Source organism: Melitaea cinxia, chromosome 16 (genome assembly GCF_905220565.1).
Source record: "Melitaea cinxia chromosome 16, ilMelCinx1.1, whole genome shotgun sequence".
NCBI classification, from domain to species: Eukaryota; Metazoa; Arthropoda; class Insecta; order Lepidoptera; family Nymphalidae; genus Melitaea; species Melitaea cinxia.
The window spans coordinates 7942761-7966290 of record NC_059409.1 but is presented as its reverse complement, the minus strand read 5'-3'; the positions used below and the strand labels follow the sequence as shown (position 1 = coordinate 7966290).

The following is a 23530-nucleotide window of genomic DNA, read 5'->3' as shown; positions in this document are numbered from 1 at the left end:
AGATTACACTTTCTTAAGAGCATTGTTACAAAACGATAGCACATTTGTAACAGAAACACTCGTAGCATTGGCAAGTATGGACATTGAACACCAACAATAAATACGAAAATATATGAGTTAAGTATTGTTTTAAAACGATTAGTCGTGACCTCTAGTTAAATCATGCCGAACGTCAGACTGTATTTATAAACCGACCTATACTGTTTATTCGCATTACTTATTACATATATAATTAGGTCAGTGTTATAAAAACTTTTTTGTTGTATTAAGGCGTGTAAAACTGTCCGTAGTGCGAATAATAACTAAATGCTTTCATTTTAACCGCTATAAACTACTGAGAAATTTTACAATTTTTTGTGATGAATGATTTGTTAATTTTACTGTAATTTTTATTTTAAGTTAACTATGATGTGCAAATTGGTTATATTTCTAAATAGAATTAATAATGTCTTGATGAAAATAAAATTTCTATTATCAATAAAATTAAGCCTATAAATCTTTAACTTGCCTCTTTTTTTATTTTTAATATTGTAACAAAAAAAGGAAATATGATATTAAACATAAAATATTGAATTTGAATACAGCAAATCTAACGACGGCAGATAATAGCGATATGATGGGCAAACAAAATAAACCAAAAAATTATTATTTTAAAAATTTTAAACATTAGTAAGGATATCCTTAACGTAATGTCAGAATTACAAATTTAATTTGAGGTAGGTAGTTAAATTTAATGTATACATTTAACCGACACAAGTAAATTTTTTTTTGTGATACAATGAAAGCATTTAATTCTTTTAGAGCCGCCGTCAGCAACCTGTAGTCCCCGGACCACTTACGGTTTGTGAATTATTTTAATAATCCAAAGAAACAGTTCTTGTTAATTTACATATAAAAATAAATAATATGTAACGTTAAAAATACTTAAGGACTGTAAAAAAAAAACAACAACAACAAAAAAAACACTATTCCAAATCGTACCACTACATATTATTACTACTAATCAACTAGACGCCTTTATTATACTCAGCAGAATGTGATTCTGTTAGTGAGCAGAGAAAAAAATCTAAATATTGCGTGGTCCGGGCGTAAGGGGTTGCCGACCGCTGGTTAGATAACGTTTCTTACTCGGATGCGCTGATGGTCAGTGGCAGACTTGGGCATCGTCAGTCTCTCCAACATGTACTGCAATACGGGGCGACATCGTCAAACTACATTTATAGACCTTTCAACTCTATCGGCACACGGCACACATGTAAAAGCGTTGCTTTCATTTATGGCACACTGATGCAGCATACATTGCACTACCACCCCACCGAGAAGACTTGAAACATCTATATATATCTGACTGTCAATCTCTATTTGCCCGCTCATGTACTAGATTAATTTAGTTATGTATTATGCCGAAATATTATTTTCGATTTGTAAATGTGCTATATTTATAACAATATGTGGGAGCATATTATATGATATATGATTAATACTTCTATAAAAAATGCAATAGATAGCTTTTTTAATAATTTTCAATATCGTATATATATAATATTGATGTATTATGTAAAATAAAGAATCTGCTATATATAAATAAAGATGGTTGGTAACAAAGAGTAACCTTACCTTTGCCCAAGGATGACTTTTGATCTGTGGAAATTTGAATTCTGTATAGTTCGGATTCATTTCGCGTATTTGTTCTCGAGTAGGAGTACCAAGGACCTGTTGAAATAAATTAACACTAACATTATCAAATTTTAATAAAACAAGTGTATTTTTTATTAAAAAGTTGTAGGTGTACGATAATCTTAATCCTTAATGGCATTTATTCTGATCAGTGCTCTCAAACGTCATAGTGCGCAATCGATAGAGATGCCTACTAAAATTAGTATATTTGTACTTAACATCGGTATACGACAAAGAAATACAATATCATCAATCAAATTCGTTTATTTATAAAAAAATAAATAAAAACTAAACTAATTGACAGTCGTAATTTCCATAAAAGACATTGAAATATTTTTGTTTGACTTTTTTTAGGCCACCTCTATCCAATACTCTCCAAATATAAAATTGAAGAGAAAATATCCAGAATATACTTCGGTTAACCCTTTAATGTTTTATTAGTAAATAGTGTCATTTAAACGCTTCACACTCACCGGGGCCCACTAGGATTTTCTCTTATTTTGAGGGTCCGGAAATATACATAATACACGAGCACTAACGCCCAGACCACGAGAAACATCTATATGGCCAATACAAATGTCTGTCGTGAACGGGGATCGAACCCGCCATCACAGTTAATACTGTGACAGCTGCGCCAATCCATCGTCGCACAGAGGGTGATTTGACCCAAAAAGCTGGTCAAAATTCAAAAATTCAAAATTTATAAATATTAGAAAATTTTGCTACATAGTCATAGATAAGGACATAATGAATGATATACCGTAAACTTTCATTCACTCTTGCTTCGTTAAACATATCAATCAATCGTCATTTTACCGTCTCGTTTAGATCGTCTTTGTTCTATACGGTTTGCTGCGAAAAACAATTGAAATTTATATTTTATTTGAAACAAGATTAAGTGAAACTGAACTTTTTTATACAATGGACCTTTATGCACCAGGTATGTGTAATTAATGTTTATTAGTAACTTGGTATTATATTGCTTAGTATGTTTAGAAACAAGTTTTTTTTTCTAACTACCTTCAACATATTATTTATTTTATTCAAAGATTAAATACTTAAGTTTTTTAAATATATTTCCCGAATGGTCCCAGCTTGTATTTTTTTTCTACTATTAACCTAATGAGTTGTGAAGAGAATCACATAAAATTTAGGTGCCACTAAGTGCCACTTTTGGAATGATATTTTTTTAATTAAATTGACTCTTTTACAAAGTCTCTTGCAACTCTTTTGCAAGGGACAATATCAATGAAAAGTTTACATATCATTCATTATGTCCTTATCTATGACTATGTAGCAAAATTTTCTAATATTTATAAATTTGAATTTTTGAATTTTGACCAGCTTTTTGGGTTAAATCACCCTCTATGCGTCGTTTAGTCATTAGTTCACGAATAAACAGAGCTTAATTTGCGATTTGAAAAGTAAAATCAGTAGAAAAATCGGGATTATATCCAAAAAAATCGGAAATTCGTGAAAAAATCATTGCATTTTGGTAGGACCCATATCGGTAGAAATACCGAAAAATCGATGGGTTCGAGACCAGCTTGTATCAGGAGACTCCGTTCTTACATTGTCATAACACAATAATAACATAACAACAGACCAAAAAAAAAAACCTTAACTACAACATATACATTACATATATTAGTTTAGTATATATGAGTAGTTCCTATTCAAGTATAACATGTGTGGTGGAGTGGCATAAAAGTTATGTATGAAAATGAGTGTGTACAATGTGTGTGATTTGTAGCGGATCTGATTCTACTGGCTACTTTTTCTAGGTACCGGATACCTTGATAACCATTGATCCACTATATATATACATATTAATACGTGAAGCAAAAACTGTGTACCCCATTTTACGAAAATTATGACGCAGTTGTATGAAATTTCGTATGCTTATAGTTTATATTGAAGCAGAATGCTTATATATTTTTTAAATTATGCATAAAAATATATTAGGGTTTTACCTATGAAATTGCCGTTTCGTCGTACTGTCTATTTTAAACGTAAAAAAAAAAAAATTGCTAAGATCTCGAATTTAAAATTATTTTTATTTTCAAAATATAGAATTCTTTTTTATAATTAGTCATTTGTTTAATAGTTAGCGTTCTGTTTACATCGCATTTGTACGTTTTTCGTCATCATGGATATTTTAAAAATTCGAGTGATTATGGAGTATGAGTTTCATCGTGGTAGCAAAGGGGCACAAGCGACACGCACACCGACCTTTACGGTGTGAACACCACTAACGATCCTACCACTCGATATTGGTTTGCTCGCTTTCGTTCCGGTAATTTTGACCTAAGAAATGAACCATGTGGCCAACCGAAAATGTTGGTCAACAATGACGAATTAAGGGCGATTATGGAGGCTGATGATTCTCAAACTACAGCTGTTAGCAACAGCTTTCGAAGTTAGCATTAAAACAATATTGGTCCATTTGCGTCAAATTGGCAAGGTAAAGAAGCTCGACAAATGTGTGCCTCACGAATTGAATAAACGCTGCTCAACAGACACACAAAACGAAGGCATATTGAATCGCATTGTTACTTGTTATGAAAAATGGATTCTATTCGACAATCGCAAGCGCTCAGCTAGTTGGTTAGATCCCGGTTCAGTACCTAAACAATGCCCTAAACGAAAAATTACCCTTAAGAAAGTGATGGTAACTGTTTGGTGGTTTAGCGCCGGTGTAATTCATCACAGCTTCTTACGAAACGGCATGAGCATTACTGCAGATGTGTACTGCGAAGAATTAAACACAATAATAGGGAAGCTCGCACGTCTCCAACCAGCTTTGGTCAATCGCTCGGCTCCGCTGCTCCTGCACGACAACGCGCGACCTCATACTGCACAGCAGACGGTCTCCAAGTTATAAGAGCTGGGGCTGGAAGTTCTTCGTCATCCACCGTACTCACCAGATCTTGCCCCTACAGACTTTCACTTTTTTAAGAATTTGGATAACTTTTTGGCGAGAAAAACATTCAATACCCGAGAGGCAGTACAAAATGCCTTTGAATAGGTTATTGACTCCCGTCCAGCAGAGTTTTTCAAGAAAGGCATCAATAAGTTACCACTACGTTGGCTAAAATGCATTGATTCCATGGGTAATTACTTTGAATATTAAAAATAAAAAATATAGAAAAAAGTGCGTTAACTTATTTTATCAAAAACGGCAATTTCATATGGTTGGTTTCATATGGTATGGTTACTTCGCTATTTACGTCCCGGTAACATATGTCCAAACGGGCCTCTTATTTTGTGACGACTATAGTTGATACATGTAACTGAGTTGCGTATTATACAGGTTGTTTGGTGGAGGGTTGGACAAACGGTCAGAGGGTAAGAGAGGGTCATTGCCAATATATCTAGCCACTTAACTAAGGCATTGCCCTTTTAATTTTTTTTTCATGCAGCATTTAATTGTTTTTTACAAAATCTCCAGAATTCATAATTCAAACTCATAAAACACAAAAAATGTGTTACGGACCCAAATTTTTTTTATTTCTTGTTTTGAATAAATTTCCAACATTTTGAAACCATATTTGTAAGCGTAACATGAAAAAATACGACAGTAAGGGACTTATGGTATGGAAAATACATGTTGTCCGATTCTCAGACCTACTCGATATGCACACAAAATTTCATAAAAATCGGTTCAGCCGTTTCGAAGGAGTATGGTAACTAACATTGTGACACGAGAATTTTATATATAAGATTAATGTAGGTATGTGTACGGACCTTGATAATTTCAACGAGTTGGTCCACGCCAGAGTCTCCCGGGAATATCGGCTGACCGAGCAACAGCTCCGCGACCACGCAGCCCGCACTCCATACGTCTGCAAATATTATTAATAGAAACACGTAATTACACGACTTACTTAAGGAATATTAATAAGAGCATATTTATAATTTAAAATTAAATTTTTATTACCGAATCGTAATAGTTCTAATACAAACAATAATTTTTTTAGTGTTCTCAATTCCTTTCATATTTATTAAAACACTTGTTAAAAGAATAGAAATAAATTATAAAAATTAGATTTTCTCCTTTAGACTGGCTTTGCCTCTACATAAGTATAAAAATAGATATAACATTCATCTTAGTGTGCCATATTAGAGGCATGAGATTAATAAAAGTTCCAAACTTTACTGTATTTAAGAACGTAATAAAGTCAATTAATCATAAGGTGGGTTTGAAACTATACTGAACTAGCTTCCATTCAAAAATGGAATATACAAGAGTTTAAAGTTTTTCACAAAAATATAGATTTCCGACAAGTAATACAAAAGTAAAATAATTATAATAAACTAGCTATACCCGTGCGAATAATTCGCACTAAATAAGTATAATAATTATCACTTTACAAAATTACAAAAAAGTACGTGAGTTGATTTGAAATTGACAGAAAAAATTTACCGAACGTCAATCATGTTGACGTTGGTTGCAAAATTAAAGCCGTCATATATGTAATTTTAATAATTAATTAATTTGCAAAATCAAAAGCAATAATAATTTTTTTTAGATGTTGATGTCGGTAGAGCAAGCAATCATCTATAAAATGATATATAATTTATGTCGAGTAATTGTGAGGTTTTTACTAAAAAGGAAGGCAAACATCTTAACCTTAGCATATTAATATATGATAATGAAATAAATGTGTAAAACTAAATATATAATTATGTAAAAAACTATATTATATTTACCATGTACTGTACAATTGCGCTTATAACAGTGCCGAAATATCGGAGACTAGAAATGACTCACAGCAAAAACAAAAATCATAATGAACTGGTCACTAAGGTGTAAGAAAGCTTAAACAATTACACAGCGTCAAACATTTACTGCTAAACTTTATACGACGCGAGAACCAGAAAGCGTCGAAGTATTTGTTTACTAACTCCTCTTTTAGGGGAACCCTCTAACCCCCTCGGTGATAGGTATATAATGAGGTTTTATACTACCCCTCCTCGCCCGTAAATAAAACTCACGTATATTTTTTTGGTACAAAGTATTTTTAATTTTTTAGAACATTATCTCTAAATACAGGTATAATCTGATTATATTTTAGAAAACTAAGCATCGCGATAACATCAAGGCAAATATTAAGGTTGCAGAGTGTATATTACTCGTTCAACGAAAAATAAATACACAGATATCGCATTAAAAGCCCTTCCACCACCTTATTGTGATTTTTCCCGAACCTCTGTCGCCTTTCGAGCGTCACATGATTAACGGACGACCCCTTATTTGACGGAAAAAAAAACGCGTCACTCACCAATTTTCGTGGTGTAGTCGATAGCTCCGAAGATGAGCTCGGGCGCGCGGTAGTACCGCGAGCAGATGTAGGACACGTTGGGTTCGCCGCGCACGAGGTGCTTCGCCGAGCCGAAGTCGCACAGCTTCAACACGCCCGTCTTCGGGTCCAGCAGCAGGTTCTGCGGCTTGATGTCTCTGTGGCAGATGCCTAGCGAGTGGATGTACGCCAGGCTCCGGAACAACTGGTACATGTACAGCTGGAACGATTCAACATAGGTATGGCACACGGAAAGAAATGTCCTGACTGGGGAAGCACTTCGACCTTATAGAGGATCACAGCTAACTAATACTGCTTTCAAGCAGTGTGGTATTGTGTACCATTGGGGGGTAGGGTCAACAATGCGTTTGCGATACTACTAATGTTGCAGGCGTATATAAGCTATGGTCATCGCTTACCATCAGATGAGTTTGTTTGCCGACCTAGTTGGGTATAATTTTTTTTTGTAAACTTGTGTATATAGACTAGATAAGTCTCTGAAAGGCCTGAGTTAAAATTATGTGCATGTGCTTTTGTGTGTACATATTATGTATAAGTATGATTTATGTGTTCAGGGGTTCAGCATTTTTGTCGTCAAATGCGTTGTAATCGTTTTATTGTGCGGATACTGTCGATTATATTGAAGATGTATCAAAGAGAATTCAAAAACGAATTTTTTTTATAAAAATATAAACGTATTTTTATTATGGAAGAGAATTTTTATAGTCCTTACCGCGGTTAAAAATGTCATCCCTTCTCCTTCATAGGGGAATGATCTTGTCCAGTGTCAGTAGTACGTTAAACGATATTACAATACCTATTTTAATATTACAATTCAGTATCATGCTGGGAAAGGAGTTAGTTCAGTTACCTGACTACTGAATAATGTATCGACCGACTTTTAATGTAAAAAAGTTATTTTAAATACTGCATATGAAAGATAACCCTAAAGAATATACATATACAATAACAAAACAAACAATAAAACCATTCGTCTAATTGTAGAGCTATATCAAGCGTTTTCGTTCAACCTTTACCTTCATCTTTAACAATTAAGGAAATATATTATTGTTTTTTCTTCTACAAGGTTTACACAACACAACAAGGTTTATCCTAGGTTTTCCCGCTGATTCAGTTTTCTTACCTTTATAAAACTAATGGGTATGGTTTGTTCATCTTTGGAGTAGTGACGTGCAACTTTATACACTGTCTCTGGTATGTACTCCAGCACCAAGTTCAGGTACACTTCATCTTTCTGTAGACAAAAATAAAATATTATAATAGAGATTTTTTTTAAACGAATACATTTTTCTATTGTTATAATATAGGTATATAAAGTAACATTGGGCGGGTTTAGCAACGAGTGAATTTTAATTAAATCTAAATACATACATAATATGTATAAAAATATGAACGTGAAAGTTTTAGAAAGTTATAATTACATCTTCATAAATAATACATTTTATAAAATTGCATAAGCGAGATACACAAGTAAATTAATATGTATATAAAGTATAATAATATTTGTATGTTATAAAGAAAAACAAATATGAATTTTCTCAGGATCTTTAATTTTGTTAACAGCGTAGAACGTATAAACCGAATTATTTCATTGTAATTTGTATTTCTAGAAACCTTGAACATATTTTATAGTTTTTTTTTTGCCTGAGAACTAATAATAACGTAAAAATCGGCTATTTTACTTCAACTAGAACTTAATGTTTGTATAAAAGTATAACATTGCATATTGATGCTATTAAATTTTGTAGAAGTTATTTATATTTGACCTTGGTCAAATATAAATAACTTAATAATTTTTCAAATTACACTTTAAATACTCTATTTCGTAATCATAGTAGTCCTTAATAAGTTTAACATGTCAAATACACATACCATCCGAGAAACAAAGTCAAGCTGTAATAAAAAAGAAACTGTTTTTAACGATTAGGTTTTTAATTTTTGTTTTTATTGGAACGAAGTTCCTTACGACTGGCTTGACATTTGGCTGGGCGAGCGAACTGAAAAAAATGTGATACTAAAACCGTAAGAAAAATATATAACGGAAGTGACGTAATATCAGTCACACGACTGTATAATATAACGTTTGTAAAACTAAAATATTACTAGTAAACTTTTTTTTTAAATTTTTTATGTAATTTTATACTGTCGACAAAAATAAAGCCATATGTTTTTTATTTCACTTAATAGTTTGAATTATTATTATTATTACTTCTATTTTGTTTGATTTATTTTATTTTACGGTATTTGTTATTTTCTAAAATACTAAATTTCCCCAAATACTTTTATGTACTTAATTAAAAACGAATCAACAAAATTAAAAAAAATAATCAAGAACTAGAAAATATATATAAAATTCAACATTTTTTTTTTCAAATTGTGTTGCTTCTATACTATCCGAAGGAACTTCGTTCCTACCTGGTGTCCCATGACACCACATAATTTTTATGTAGAAATAAAACTCCATCGTAGATTTCTGTTTTTATGAAACTCCATAGAAAACAATAGTGTCTTTGCAGAATTAACACAAATAATTTTTAACTCAAACAAAGTATTTGAAGTTGGCGCATAGATAACTGCCTACAAACTAAATTGGCTCACGTCTAAAGGTTTTTTGGCGTTTGTACTTAGAAACTACTAAGGATTTAATCTTGGCCTTGAACTAATAACGTGACTTGCTGCGACTACGCAGAACAAATTGTTGGAAAAAAACTATTCATCAAATAATGTCGTTTACTTCGTGTAATTTATAGTAACATTTTAATATGTCGGTGAATTTTCTTTATTCTCTATGCATTCACATGTGTTATAAATTCTCGGTTTCAAACCATTTTAACTAAAAACTTCTTCAATTAATAGACAATAAAACTTTATTACAATTAATAGACCTAACAAGTACATCATTCATAAAACCATTTGCACGAGTTTTATACGAAGCCACAATTACAAATAAGTTTTAAGTTCTCACGGCTAAGTAAATCATAATGTGACCGAGAAGGTCATAACTTTATTTAATTAAATTAAGTTACTTTTCATTTATTTTATAACTCAATTAAATATTGGTTGAAACTATAATATAAATAAGATACGAATAAAGTAATTTTTAATGAACAACTTTAAAGGTTTATAATATTAGTTTCTAGTCAATACAATTCCTGCGTTCCGTCGGACTATTTATATATATATATTTTTATGAATAATACCAAATAATTCGAGGTTAGTTCTAACATTAGTAGACAAAATTGAAGCACACTATATAAAGCGATTAATTTTGCACCTTTTGATATTATGATGTTATAAAAACGTCTTGAATGTTCATTTTTATGAACGCTACATTTGTGTTTGTGTTCGAAGCTCAATTTTATTATGATGAAATATGCATATTTAGAGGGTAAAAATACCTTTATTGTGTTAAATAACATGTTACAAACAATACGCTGTAACAATTCCCATAAAATTAAAAGTGCAAAAAAAGTCAATGATGATTTCGAACTATTCGAAAAAACAAAACTCAAGCGGAACTCAAGTTTCTGAAACAAATATTTTGATGTTTAAAAGTCGACGTTGTAGATGATCATGATAATGGCAATTTCAAGCCTCCGTCGACTTAAAACAAAAAAGCTCATGGCTGATGACGTGATTAAAACTCGCTTTCGATAACAAAGTTGCATCAACACACAACCGCACAAGGCTCGTAGGTCACCGACCGATATTTTGCTTATGAAGAAAGTAAATGAGAGATGACAATGAAACATATAAATCGGTAACCTTTGCCAGAAATTTAAAGACCTATATGTGCGTTAGCACACTAGCTTAATAATCTTATTTATTCATTAAACGTACTGCGACTTCTAGAGACTGCATTGCGTTTAGCAGAGAGCTAACTGCGTCGGGCACTGCCACCTTTCCCCAAATAAAACATACAAATCATTCTTATTAATTGTTCTATTAGCATTACATGGTATACAACATATATAATGATACTCATTTAACCAAAATTAAACAAATATACTTTGGGTTAATATATGCAAAATATTTGGTAGTGCAAATATACCTTTTCTCCGCTAGAGTAAAAGAAGTACTTCAACTTGACGATATTACAATGCTCCAGTCGGCGCATTATCTGCAGCTCGCGGTTCTGTAATTTGATTAATAATTTTAAATAAACTTTAACGTAACATACGTTCGTAGTGACGAACGTAATAATGATGCGTGATTTGCTTTAGTTTATAAACCGTGACTCATCAATCGGTAACATGGGTAATACGAACTGTATTAATTGAAATTAAATTAACATTTTTTATCAAACAAAAGAAGTATAAGGAATACTTACTTAAATAAAAAAATATTCTGTAGTTTACAACTTGTACTAGGAGGAGTGTAAAGTAGCTAACCTTGAACCTTTTGTCCTGGAGCACCTTTTTGATGGCGATGAGCTCGCCGGTATCGCACAACTTAGCCTGGTATACGACGCCGAAGCTGCCGTTACCGATGAGCTTCATGTCGGCATAGCTCACCTCCTGCGGCCTGTCCGGCCCTTGCCCCGGCGTCGCTACCACGGTCGTCACCTTTGAGCCGTCCTTGCCTGGAATGAAGGTCATCATAAATATTAATATTAATATTTATATTATATTAATATTATTATTAATACAGAATTTGTTCAAATAGAAAAAATGATTTTTCTAACTTTAAACCATGTAGTCTTTTCGTTATTTCCTAGAAAGCTCACATACCAATGGCTAGCTATAGTTGTGTAAGTGCTTCCAGGTATATTTTGTTTTACTGTCTCCTAATTCTATGTTGCCAACATTGAAAATTATATAGGTAGCGGGACCGTCTATGTAGCAAATTGTCTTCATGACAACAATTAGTACAAGTTAGTTAGTACAACTTTAGTTAAACAGTTTTGAGTAACCTTTGATAACGCGTATATATTAACGTATATTATATTACTTGTCGATGTAATTGAAGTCAGTTTTTTTTCGTTTGCGAGCAAATACAATTATTGTAGATAATAATGTGTTCTACAAAGTCTTACTACATTATATATTTCTATTATCATTAGTTTTTGCAGCGCACGCAATTTAAGGAATTTTTTAGGTTATTTTTTTATTCCTTGGGTTACATTATTGGAGTTTTAGTAAGGATCCCTAATATTTTTGAAAATATAGTATAACCTATGTCGCTTAGGGATAGTGTAGCTTCTCAACAGTGAAATAATTTTTTGAATCGGTCCAGTAGTTTCGGAGCCTATTCAATGCTAACAAACAAACAATCAAATCTTTACTCTTTAAAATCGTTTATTTTACATGAAGATGTTTGATTTGTAGTGTATAAACCTTGTTATTAATGTATTTGTCGAAAGAATTGAAGTGCAAAATTTCGTGCTTTAAAATAAATTGCTAAATGTGTTGCTAAGTGCAAACCTCGAGAACGGCTGGACCAAATCAGCAATTTTTGAAGTAAAACTTCTTTACGCACGCTTGACTTGGAGGAGTAAGCTGGTGAATGTGTGACGAGAGCGTTACGAAAAGTGTGATCGGGCGAGGCGAACGGAAGTTGAAAGAGAGATATGTTAGTGAAAATAGAAAGAGTTGCATTTCGTATATTACTGTAGGAGCTAAGGAAGTTTTACTTCAGTCATGTGGTTTAATGTCGTTTTTTTTTGTAAGTTTCTCTTAATAATTACCTATACGTTCGTTATACGTAGAAGGTTCGTACGCAAGGAAATAAAGAATATTGCGAAGAAAATTTAAAAATTTAGGATAATGCAAGGCAAGCTTAAAAATAATACTTTTACGCGTTTCTGGACATTTCGCAAGCTAAAACGCAACCTGTATCGGGTCAGCTAGTCAATAAAAATAAATAAAATCGGAATGTCTGTTTGTAATAATAAAATAACCGAATTTTACTAAATGCATATGGATGTATACACGGTACATAATATACCAAAACAACATTTTTTTTACAGTTTTTGTCTGTCTGTTTGTTCCAGCTATTCTCTGAAACTGGGGGATATCTGAATCAATAAGGTGTAACTGAGGCTACTTATGTTGTATACTTTAACCGACTTTAAAAAAACGAGGAGATTACTCATTTTCGACATTTTTTATGTGTATGTTCGAAGATAACGTCGTCGTTTATGAACCGATTTTGATAATTCTTTTTTTGTTGGAAAGGAGACATCCTAAGTTTGGTAACATGATAAGGAAACCAGGATCTGATGATGGGATCTTACAGAAACCGAGGGAAACCCTCGAAATCCGCATAACTTTTTACTGGGTGTACCGATTTTGATGATTTTTAATTTAATCAAAAGCCGATGTTTATCATGGTCACATTTAAATTTCATCGAGATCTGGCTACAACTTTTGGAGTAATCTTTGATAATGCGTATTTACTTGACTATTTTTTCGTCTACCTACTTTGTATTACTTGTCGAGGTAATTGAAGTCGGTTTTTTTCGTTTGCCAGCAAACACAAGTATATCATTTATTTCTTTTCTCTTTGCGTGCATTGCATCCATTTTATCATGCTTAACATATGGTTGCCTAACATGGGCATTTACAGAAAAATTAATGAACAAAGTAAACGTATATCAAAACGGAATAGAGAGAATTGTAATTGGGGTAAAAAGATTGGATAAAATAACGTTAGAAAAAATAAAAAATATTACTAAATTAATTAAAATTAATTAAATATTAAGGAGGCAAAAAAGACATGCAAGACTTTAAAATGGAGATAGACGGGACATATCATAAGAGAGACAAACGAGAAATTGACAAAAATGATAACGGAGTGGTATCCTGGGAGTGGAAAAAGAAACAAAAGTCGACAAATGAAACGTTTTGAAGATGACCTGAAGAAGGTGGCTGGTCCAGTGTGGATGAGAATAGCGAGAGACAGATCAATGTGGAAAATTTTAGAGGAGGCCTATGTCGAAGGACAAGCTGTTTGAAACAGATTGTCGATAAAAATTAATATAAAAATCTTATTATTTCTAAAAATTGTGGAATAGTAATAAAGGCTTATTTTATTTTATTTTTAACTGCGGCTACTATTATTTTAGAAATTTATTCATTTTATAACTCTGCGAACTGAACAATAACTTTTTTGTTAAATTCCACGCGTATGAAGTCGCGGGCACAGCTAGTAAGAAATAAATGTATTAGAAATTTCATAATTGTTATTTTTTTATCTGATGTAAAAATAAATATTGGATGAAATTAAACTTGACGATTTACATTCGAGTTTCAGATAACTATTTTTATCATTGAAAACAGTTTTAAGGTACATTTGGTCCATCTTCTCTTGTTATATGAAAAACAAATTGTAATTTGACAAAATTATGGCATATACAACTACTCCCTACATTCAATAATTTGACAAGGAAAAAGCCAACGAGAATATAACCTTGAAAATTTAGTAACAAATATGGGTATGCCTTTAATTAAAATTCATAGGTAAATACATAATCAAAAGAACTACTAATAAATTTATTATAAATATAATAAATATATTACTAGCGGATCCGGCAGACGTTGTTCTGCCCCGAAAACAGCTACCAAATTTAATTGCTTACATACCGATAGCAACGCAACCTACCGGGTCAAATTAAGATAAAAACTACCCTATCTCCCAAATTCGACCAAATTACAGATGCCTACAAAATTTGATAAAAATTGGTTCAGTAGTTTCAGAGTTTAGCGCTAATATACATCGTGACAAGAAATTTTTGATATAGATTTGTATATTTTATAAGTATTTATGTATTCTTTACTATTATTATCATTTTTATATATGTATATTACTTTCCAATAATAGTCTTTTCTTTATTTAAATTTCCCAATGGTATTAATTAGTTTAATATGAAAATAAGTTTTTTTTTTTCGATTTTTTTCGTAGATAATGTTTGTTTTGATATTTTTCCTTTTTTTATTTGATCCTTTGTTATACTTAATTTAATTTTAAACGAATATCCATCCAAGCGTAATTGATCTTAATATTTATATTACACTCACCTGGCGAACTTCGTACCGCCTTATCTAATATATAGCTTATCTAATAAGTCGGATCAAACTGCACACGGTCTGCAAATTTGATTAAAATAGGTTAAGTAGTTTAGGAGTCCATCGGGGACAAACAACGTGACGCGTAATTTATATATATTAAGATTTGTTTTCTTTTTATAAATTTTTATGCGCTGTGTACTATTCCTTATAAATAAATAAATATTTTGTAAAACATCATCACCATGGTATTATTCACGGTGATTGATGATATTGTAAAAGTAAGTAAGTAAGTCACTTATCATTGCTCACGGTGTGTATTTACAATTATTAGTTAAATTATTTTTACATTACAAAACATATTTCAAATTAATAAGCTCAGCTTTTTATTAGAATGATAAACAATACGTTGCAAACAAAAGCATTGTATTTGTTTTCCTAGTTTAATAATTAAAGATATTCTTTTACTTTAAAAATAGTGTCCTTAAAGAGAATTAAAACGAAAGGTAAGCGTATATATATTCCTGATGAAATTAATTTTAGTAAAACGGAAACCAATAAATAACATTTTATTTATTAGTTAGAACGTGCACTCGGTGGTAAAATGCACGTTTGTTCACGGAGCAGCGGTCAATTAGTTAGGGACGAAAATAAAGGATCGATATTGTAAGCTAAACTTAAATTTTCCACCATATTAAGCATTTAATCTACATAACAACCTTTAAAAATAATATATGGTTTAAGGTTCCGTACCTCAAAAGGAAAAAACGGAACCCTTATAGGATCACTCTTTGTTCTCCGTCTGTCAACTCTTTTTCTCAGAAAGGCGTTGTGGAGGTATCAAGCTGAAATTCATATCAAATACTCAATTCAATTCAATACTCAATTATCAATGTTACTTCTTGTGAACTCAGAATCTTGAAATTGGGTGCGAAATAACGTCTTATAGCACAGATAAGAGAAGAAAAATTTGCGAAACGCATAAAGCATTTTAGTTTCATCATATAATATATTTTAAAAAATTTTGTTTGTACGGAACCCTCTGTGTGCGAGTCCAAATCGCACTTGACCGTTTTTTTTTTCTCTAGATAATGTACCTAACTAAAGTTGATGGTGAAAGCGATTCTGAAAAAATGTACCAACAACTACGAAAAAAATATATAAACCGGGATTACGGAATCTCACTACTATTTTAGTCACGGAATAATATTTACCACAAAAGATTATATTAGGAGTCATAACATTATAAACGTAAATCACTACATAGTAATAACTACATAAAACAAAGTCCAGTTGCACCCGCGCGAAGCCGGGGCGGGTCACTAGTATGTTAGAAAACGTAACGAGTATAATATTATGATGTTCGCTTCATATTTGTAAGAAATTGTCACATATGGAACTATTCCCAAAACAAAAAACATTGAATTTTGCACTCGTCCAAATTAGACAAAAGGCAAAACTAAAATAATTATTTACAGCATATTCTCGTTATGAAAATCGGTTTGAATGTTTATGTTAGTGGTACACTATTTAAAGCCCGACTGGAAGTTAGTCTAATATAAACACTCAATTGTTGCCATACGATAAAATTTACCTTTACTATATGAGAGAATATACTCAATATAAAAAAAAACCATTTATATTTATAAATGCCATTACATAAAAAGGCACACCATTCTTAATAATCTATTTAGTAAATGATTAATTTAACAACTGCATATCTATCAAATTAAATCTTCAGAAAGAACAATATTCACATCAAAACAAATTAATATTTAGCCAATATTTAATAGAAAGAACTTCGCAAGACATTAAATTATGAAAAAGAAAGAAGAAAGCCCAATGTATAGATGTTGGATCGCCGATTATTCAGTGAGCATTGAATATTATTATCGGAGTTATTCTATTGGAATTGTTTATCAAACTTCAAACACGTTTTCTCAAAACTACTTTTTTGAGGTGGTTGTCATGATCTACTTTACCGATTCCTTTGAAATTTGATAAATATAAAAATCTTTTTTATACACCTCTCTATTGCTCCTGCCACGGATTCTGGAAAATTTTAATTTTAGTATTTTTAAAAAAATACATGAGAGTTAAATTAATTAAGTGAATAATTGTGTTTGCAGGCAAACGAAAAAAAAAACCGACTTCAATTACATCGACAAGTAAGTCAAGTAACTACGCGTTATCAAAGATTACTAAAAAAGTAGTTATCAGATCTCGATAAAATTTAAATGTGACCACATGACAAACATCATGATGATGGTGATGATGACATGACAAACATCAGCTTTCGATTAAATTAAAAATTATCAAAATCGGTACACCCAATAAAAAGTTATGCGGATTTTCGAGAGTTTTCCTCGATTTCTCTGGGATCCCATCATCAGATCCTGGTTTCCTTATCATGTTACCAAACAAGAGATATCTCATTTCTAACAAAAAAAAGAATTATCAAAATCGATACACCCAGTAAAAAGTTATGCGGTATAATACAACGTACGTCGACGAAAAAAGCGTCAAGTAAAAACGCATTATTAGATATAACTCGAAAAGTAGTTGTTAGATCTCAAATAAATTTAAATGAGACCGAATGACATACACCACCTTTCAATTAAATTTTTTTTTTGTCGAAATCGGTGCACTCAGTCAAAAGTTCTGAAGTAACATACATTAAAAAAAAAATACAGTCGAATTGAGAACGTCCTCCTTTTTTGGAAGTCGGTTAAAAAAATTAATTAGGAAGGGTGGCAAATTTTCGGTGGACCCCTGGCGGTAAAAACCACTGAAGCACGGAAATAAATTAGGTAGGTATAAATTCTCTTGTCAAAATTATACGATTTACTTCGCAACCCGATATGACTGTGTCCGATATGAATGGTAAGTCGACAAAACGTTTACATAACTCATTCAATGATGCGCAAATCGTCGCATCCCAATTTGATAGGTATATAAATTTTATAGGAATATAGACTTTACAGTTACTTTAAAAAAAACTAATAAATAAGAAAGGTATTATTTGCCATTTTTAAAATGACGGATACAAAATGATTAGATCGTCTAAAACAGAGTTTAGTAGCTCCAATCAAAATTTATGTCGATTTTAATAATCCAAACAAAACAAACTTCTACAATCAATGTGGTTAAATTATGATAGCTATGTAAAAGTATTTTACACGAAACCACCTATTCTTATGGAGAATACACTCAAGAAACTGAAATAAGTACAGGTAACCTTTCCATGTCGCCATAAAGAGAATAAACTATATTAGATAAATATGACGATAAACAAGGGTGTAGAACGGTTGGGCTTGCGTCAATAGTTACAAGGGTGTGGCTACGGAGTCTTTCAATTTGACTTTGATGGATACTAATGCCCTCAAGTTAACGAGACATGAACAAACCGAGACACACTAAAGAAAACTTTACAAATATTAGACGGTTTTAAAAATTATTACTTTTATTGACTTTTACAAAACATTTAAAAAAATAATTGCAGGCACAGCGGATAAAGCATTAACAACGTTTTTATAACATTTGTTGTATGTGTATCTTTTCAAAGCTATATTATTTGGAAGTCACAATTGACCTATAAAACATTCCCAAAAATAATTTTAAAGCACCAGGTGACTAACTAATTTAATATATATTTAATAAGTTACAAAGAATATATCATTAGATAAAACATAAAAGTAAATTTTACGCTGCTACTAGAGCGTGAAATATGTAGAATTGTAGATATTGCTTTGAAATAGACCCATAACTTACACCATAAATTGAGCTTAATTAAATTCATTTTCGTATACACTGGATTATATTTAAACCCTGCATTATATATCGAAATAAAACAAAAATCTTCAAAACAATAAAGAAGTAAGCGAAGGGACAGGGGAAAGGGGGTTAAGTCACTTTAACTAAACTTTTCAGAAGACCTATTTTAAGGTTAAACTTATTAGTTTTTTTACATTAAAACTTCATAAAAATTACATTAGTAAGAACCAAACAACAAATAATATATAAAGTCAACTACAAAATAAATCACTCATATTATCTCTTTGACTCTATTTTGAAACCGGGATTTTAGGTGGCTATACAGCATTTTCTTGCATTCTATATCACATAATAGTACTCGTTACGAGCTATATTAATCAATGAAACTCATATTTCGAAAAAAAGAGAACTGTTTCCCACCTGGCCTTTTAAATGTAACAAACTGCTAAACACGTTAAATTAGTCATTGAGTGTTTATTGCATATCGATTTTATTCGTACACATAGGTACGTAATTTCACTACAAATTACCTTTTATCTTGATTGTTAACAAATAAACATTTATTTTACCGATAACAAAAAATTATTACTGACATACAAATCTTTATACTTTTTCGCTGTCGTCGATACAAATATTTATAAATCTATAACTTTTTTTTGCACCTACCATGTTCTAGTAAATCCTATTTGAAAACAAAAAAAAAAACTTTTGAATAATGGAAATCATATTTATCGAGCATGGATAGTACTTCTTTTTTTATACTAACTTCACAATAATATTGATTGTTTTGATATAAATAGCAGTAACAGCAGTGTACACCATTTTTCATCACCACTTACACAAAAATGGTGTCATCACCATCATGGTGATGACACCATTTTTAACACGTGGAACGTGATCCATTTCATCTACAGAATCATTTGAAGGAACAGTTAGGGAATCAAACACTCAGTATAGGGTATATATCTATATAAATAAAAATGAATGTTGCTAAGCGCATAACTCGAGAATGGCTGGACCAAATCGGCTAATTTGTTTTTTTTTTGTATGCTCCTTCAGGCCCACGGAAGATTTTAATACTAAAAAAAGTTTTAAAAAATTAAATTTTTACTACAAGTTTTGACAGAACGAAGTCTGTCCGGGCAGCGAGTACATATATAAACCAACAGCACAATAAACGACTAGATTAGAGGACTCAAAAGAATTAAATACAAAAAAAGTAAAATTTTGTCCAATCGGAATAAAAAAAAAATACAAAACTATTCTTATAGTGACTACAAAATAACGACGACAAACAGATCACTAAAGTGACACATATCTACTACAAAGTAACTTTCTGGTGGAAATAAATAAATCTTATAGTATTAGTGACACTATTTGCAACTCATAAAGGAAAACAAATTAAATATGTTGATGATTTGGAAAAAAAATATCTAATAAATATCTATCAACCTTAGTTGATTGTACATATCATGAAGAGAATTAAATGATGGTTTTGTGATAGTTAATACGCTAAATAAAACACATTCTCAAAAAGCTAGTTATTTTATAGTGGACAAATCAAAATAAAAACGCTAAAACCAGCGATGCAATACGAAAGGATTTACTTTTAGTCTAAGAAACGAAATAGACATGATCTTGACCCATCTGCTTAATGAATAAAATCCTGTCCCGGCCAGGCTATATTATATTATATATTGTTATGTACGTGTATATTTATACCTATAGGAATATATTGAATAGTTTATTATATATAATTTATTTATATTATTTGTATTTTATTTTGTTTGATGTACGTTTATTTTACACCACCGACTTCTTTTTTTCCCCTAATCCTAACCCTAAGGTTGCCTGGAAGAAATCGCTATCGAGCGATAAGGCCAGGCCGCCTCATTGTGCATTATACTTCTTTTTTTCTCTTTACAATTCTGTATTAAATTACTCTATGTGGTGCACAATAAAGAATAAAATAAATAATAATAATTATACCAACAACCCAGTAATTAACCCAGCCAAGAAAATTATAGACAACCTAACGTTTGCATTTTCTACAGGCTTCATACCACCGGAAGGTATTAAATTTATTCTTTAAACTCGTATGTGCATTTTTGAATAAAATAATTCTGAATTAAATATAGCCTGGCCAGGCATTTTGAGTCAAATTTTCGCGATTATTTTTCTAATATACTAAAATAAATTAATTTTTATCCATTAAGCAGTACGTTCGTCTCTAGTTCGTTTATCCTACTATTTCTAATGTGACTTTTTAAGTTATTGTGTGTTATCTTAACTTTAATGATAAAAACATAACATAAAAGATCTACTATCTACCACAGAAACACACACGTATTATAAAAATATAATTTATTATGACGATGATAATAACCCATTCAGGTAACAATCCTCAAATAATTTATGTATGTATAAATTTTTAATATTTGGAGGATTATTACGGTTATGATTGAAAAAGATTGGAAAGTTGTATGAAAATGTGACAAAACTAAAACTACAGCCGAGCTAATTTGTGCGCCACATCTAGCACTTACGATGCGAGGAGGCAGTTTTCTTATCCGAAGCCAGCTCGGTCTTTTTAGGAGTATCCACGTCGCCTGTGTGCCGCGAAAATACAAAAGCAACATTAGAACACTGAAATGGACATCAATGTATGAAATAGTACAATTAATATGATAACGGGATAACACAGTAAACCTGATTGGTGAAACGAAAACTGACTGGCTTATAAGCAGCTTTAGTTTTAACAGTTATAACGAAACTCACTGATAGTGCGTCGCAATTTCTTACAAAAAGAAGAAAGACGATCACGTGCGCGACTCAATTGGCCACTTTTGTCGCTGTCAAGTAAACGCAGCAGTGAAGTTTCGGAGCGAGCAGCTACTTCGCTGACGGGCCGTAGAGCCATAGCAGCGGGGCCGTCGGAAACTTTTAAAGTGTCCAAACATACTGGACCGCCGGGACACTCCAGTTTGACGTAGGATCGCACGCGCCCGCGTGTCGTTGCAAACTGCCAGTAAACAGTGCGACATCGACACCCCGCCCCGCGAAACTCGATTCTCGCTAGTGATACGACTACTAACTATTTAAGAATCGTACTTCTGGTATTTTACCATTAGGGTTGAAACTTTAAATTTTGCTGCTCTACACTACACGTAGGTAAATTTATTTACCCTTAAATAAAATAAAAAATACTGTTAATCTTTCATTAAAAAAAAAATACAATTTAAAAAAAAATTGTCCAAAATATTTGTCGAGAGGACTCGATGTCTGCTAAGTTGATTAGATTTTAAAGATTTCATAAATTTTTACAGGATGTCATGTGAAAAATTTTTCACGTATATTTCTGTAAGTAATGGAGATATACAACTATAAGTAACTATTTTTGAACAGAATTCGTCGAGACCTTCAAATCATAAGCTGAAGGGACGTGTTTAAAATTTCACGAATTTCCTCAAGGGGTTCCCTTAATCTTTTTGCATGGCAGAGGCGCCGTCTTTCCCTAATGTGGTAATTACTTCTGAACAGACAGTCGGATTTCAATGAAATAAAGTGCAATGTTAGGCTTAGGAATGTGGTTTTCATAATTAACAGGAGGAACGTCCACAACTTTTCATCCCAGTCAGCTGGATGGCAGTTTCCCTGCAGATAGCTGCATTTTACCTCCGACACATTTTATACCATAAATATCATCCAATTTTCACCATATTCGGTTTAAGCACGCTGTTTTTGATTTTATGTTGAACTGATATGCAAACGGTGACCTCCGCCAAAACTTAAATACCAAAATTACAAAATGACGATACGATTTTTATTTTTTATGTATTTTATTATTATTATTTATAACAAGGAGTAACAAGGAGTCCCTACATCAATTTTCAGACCTATAGCATCAAAATTTGCAGAAGTCTCATACAAACTTCCAGCCCCTAGTTTAAGGGGTTGGGGGGTAAAAGTTCCAAGTTTTAGAATTTTTTTGTTGTTTGTGCACTAATACTAGCTTACATGCAAAATTTCAGCTTTCTGAGACTTCAGGAAGTACTCTTAGAATTTTGATGATCAGTGCGTGACGAAATCGGGGTTTTTTAGATATCAATAAGCTATGCAATTGAAACTTTATTTCATTAATAAGTCCACTATTGACATCATATCCCGAGAATTTTGTTTATCTGGTATAATCCAAACCCAAGTTATGAGGGTTCAAAAAAACGACGAAGCGCTTCGAGAAAAGATAGGTAGTGCTTTTTGTTTTTTTTTTTTGGCTCGTCTTGGTGGGGGCACTACCGTGCCCCCAGATGTTGTGCACTAACTACCTCTCTTTGTCGTCCAAGAAAAACTTTACATGGCTGTAAATGAGATAGGACGATAAGCCACTACAACAACAGGTGTAAACACTGTATCCCAAAGGATTTAAAGAATTGCGCCGACAAAAAAAAAATAAAGCTGCTAAAACGAGAAAAATAAAAAAGGACATTAAGACGAACATTTTTAAATTTTTGTCTTCAGATGCGACGTAATGTAAATTCATGTAGGCGGTATAAGCTCGATCACATTAAAAAAGGACATTTTTATAGAAAAACGTATAGATATATAGACGTTTATACCAATGGAAAACAGACGATATCTTCACCCAAGATGTGATTAGAAAAAATTAAGGTGGTGGTTTTAGTTAAGTGTCATGAGGAAATAAACAATAATATATTTTAATAATTTATTTAATAATAATAAAAAATATAA

At 31.8% G+C, this 23530-nt stretch overlaps 1 protein-coding gene across 1 annotated transcript; it reads right to left on the bottom strand.

Annotated features, from left to right (window-relative positions):
- Positions 1 to 968: 968 nt before the first annotated feature.
- LOC123660904 (glycogen synthase kinase-3 beta-like) lies at positions 969 to 21883 on the bottom strand. Its single transcript, XM_045595923.1, is given in 9 exon segments — positions 969 to 1185; positions 1618 to 1713; positions 5425 to 5522; positions 6963 to 7200; positions 8125 to 8235; positions 11011 to 11136; positions 11393 to 11583; positions 21328 to 21390; positions 21560 to 21883. Coding segments are annotated over 9 exon segments (1140 nt in total). The 5' UTR covers positions 21702 to 21883; the 3' UTR covers positions 969 to 1110.
- Between the last annotated feature and the right edge of the window lie 1647 nt (positions 21884 to 23530).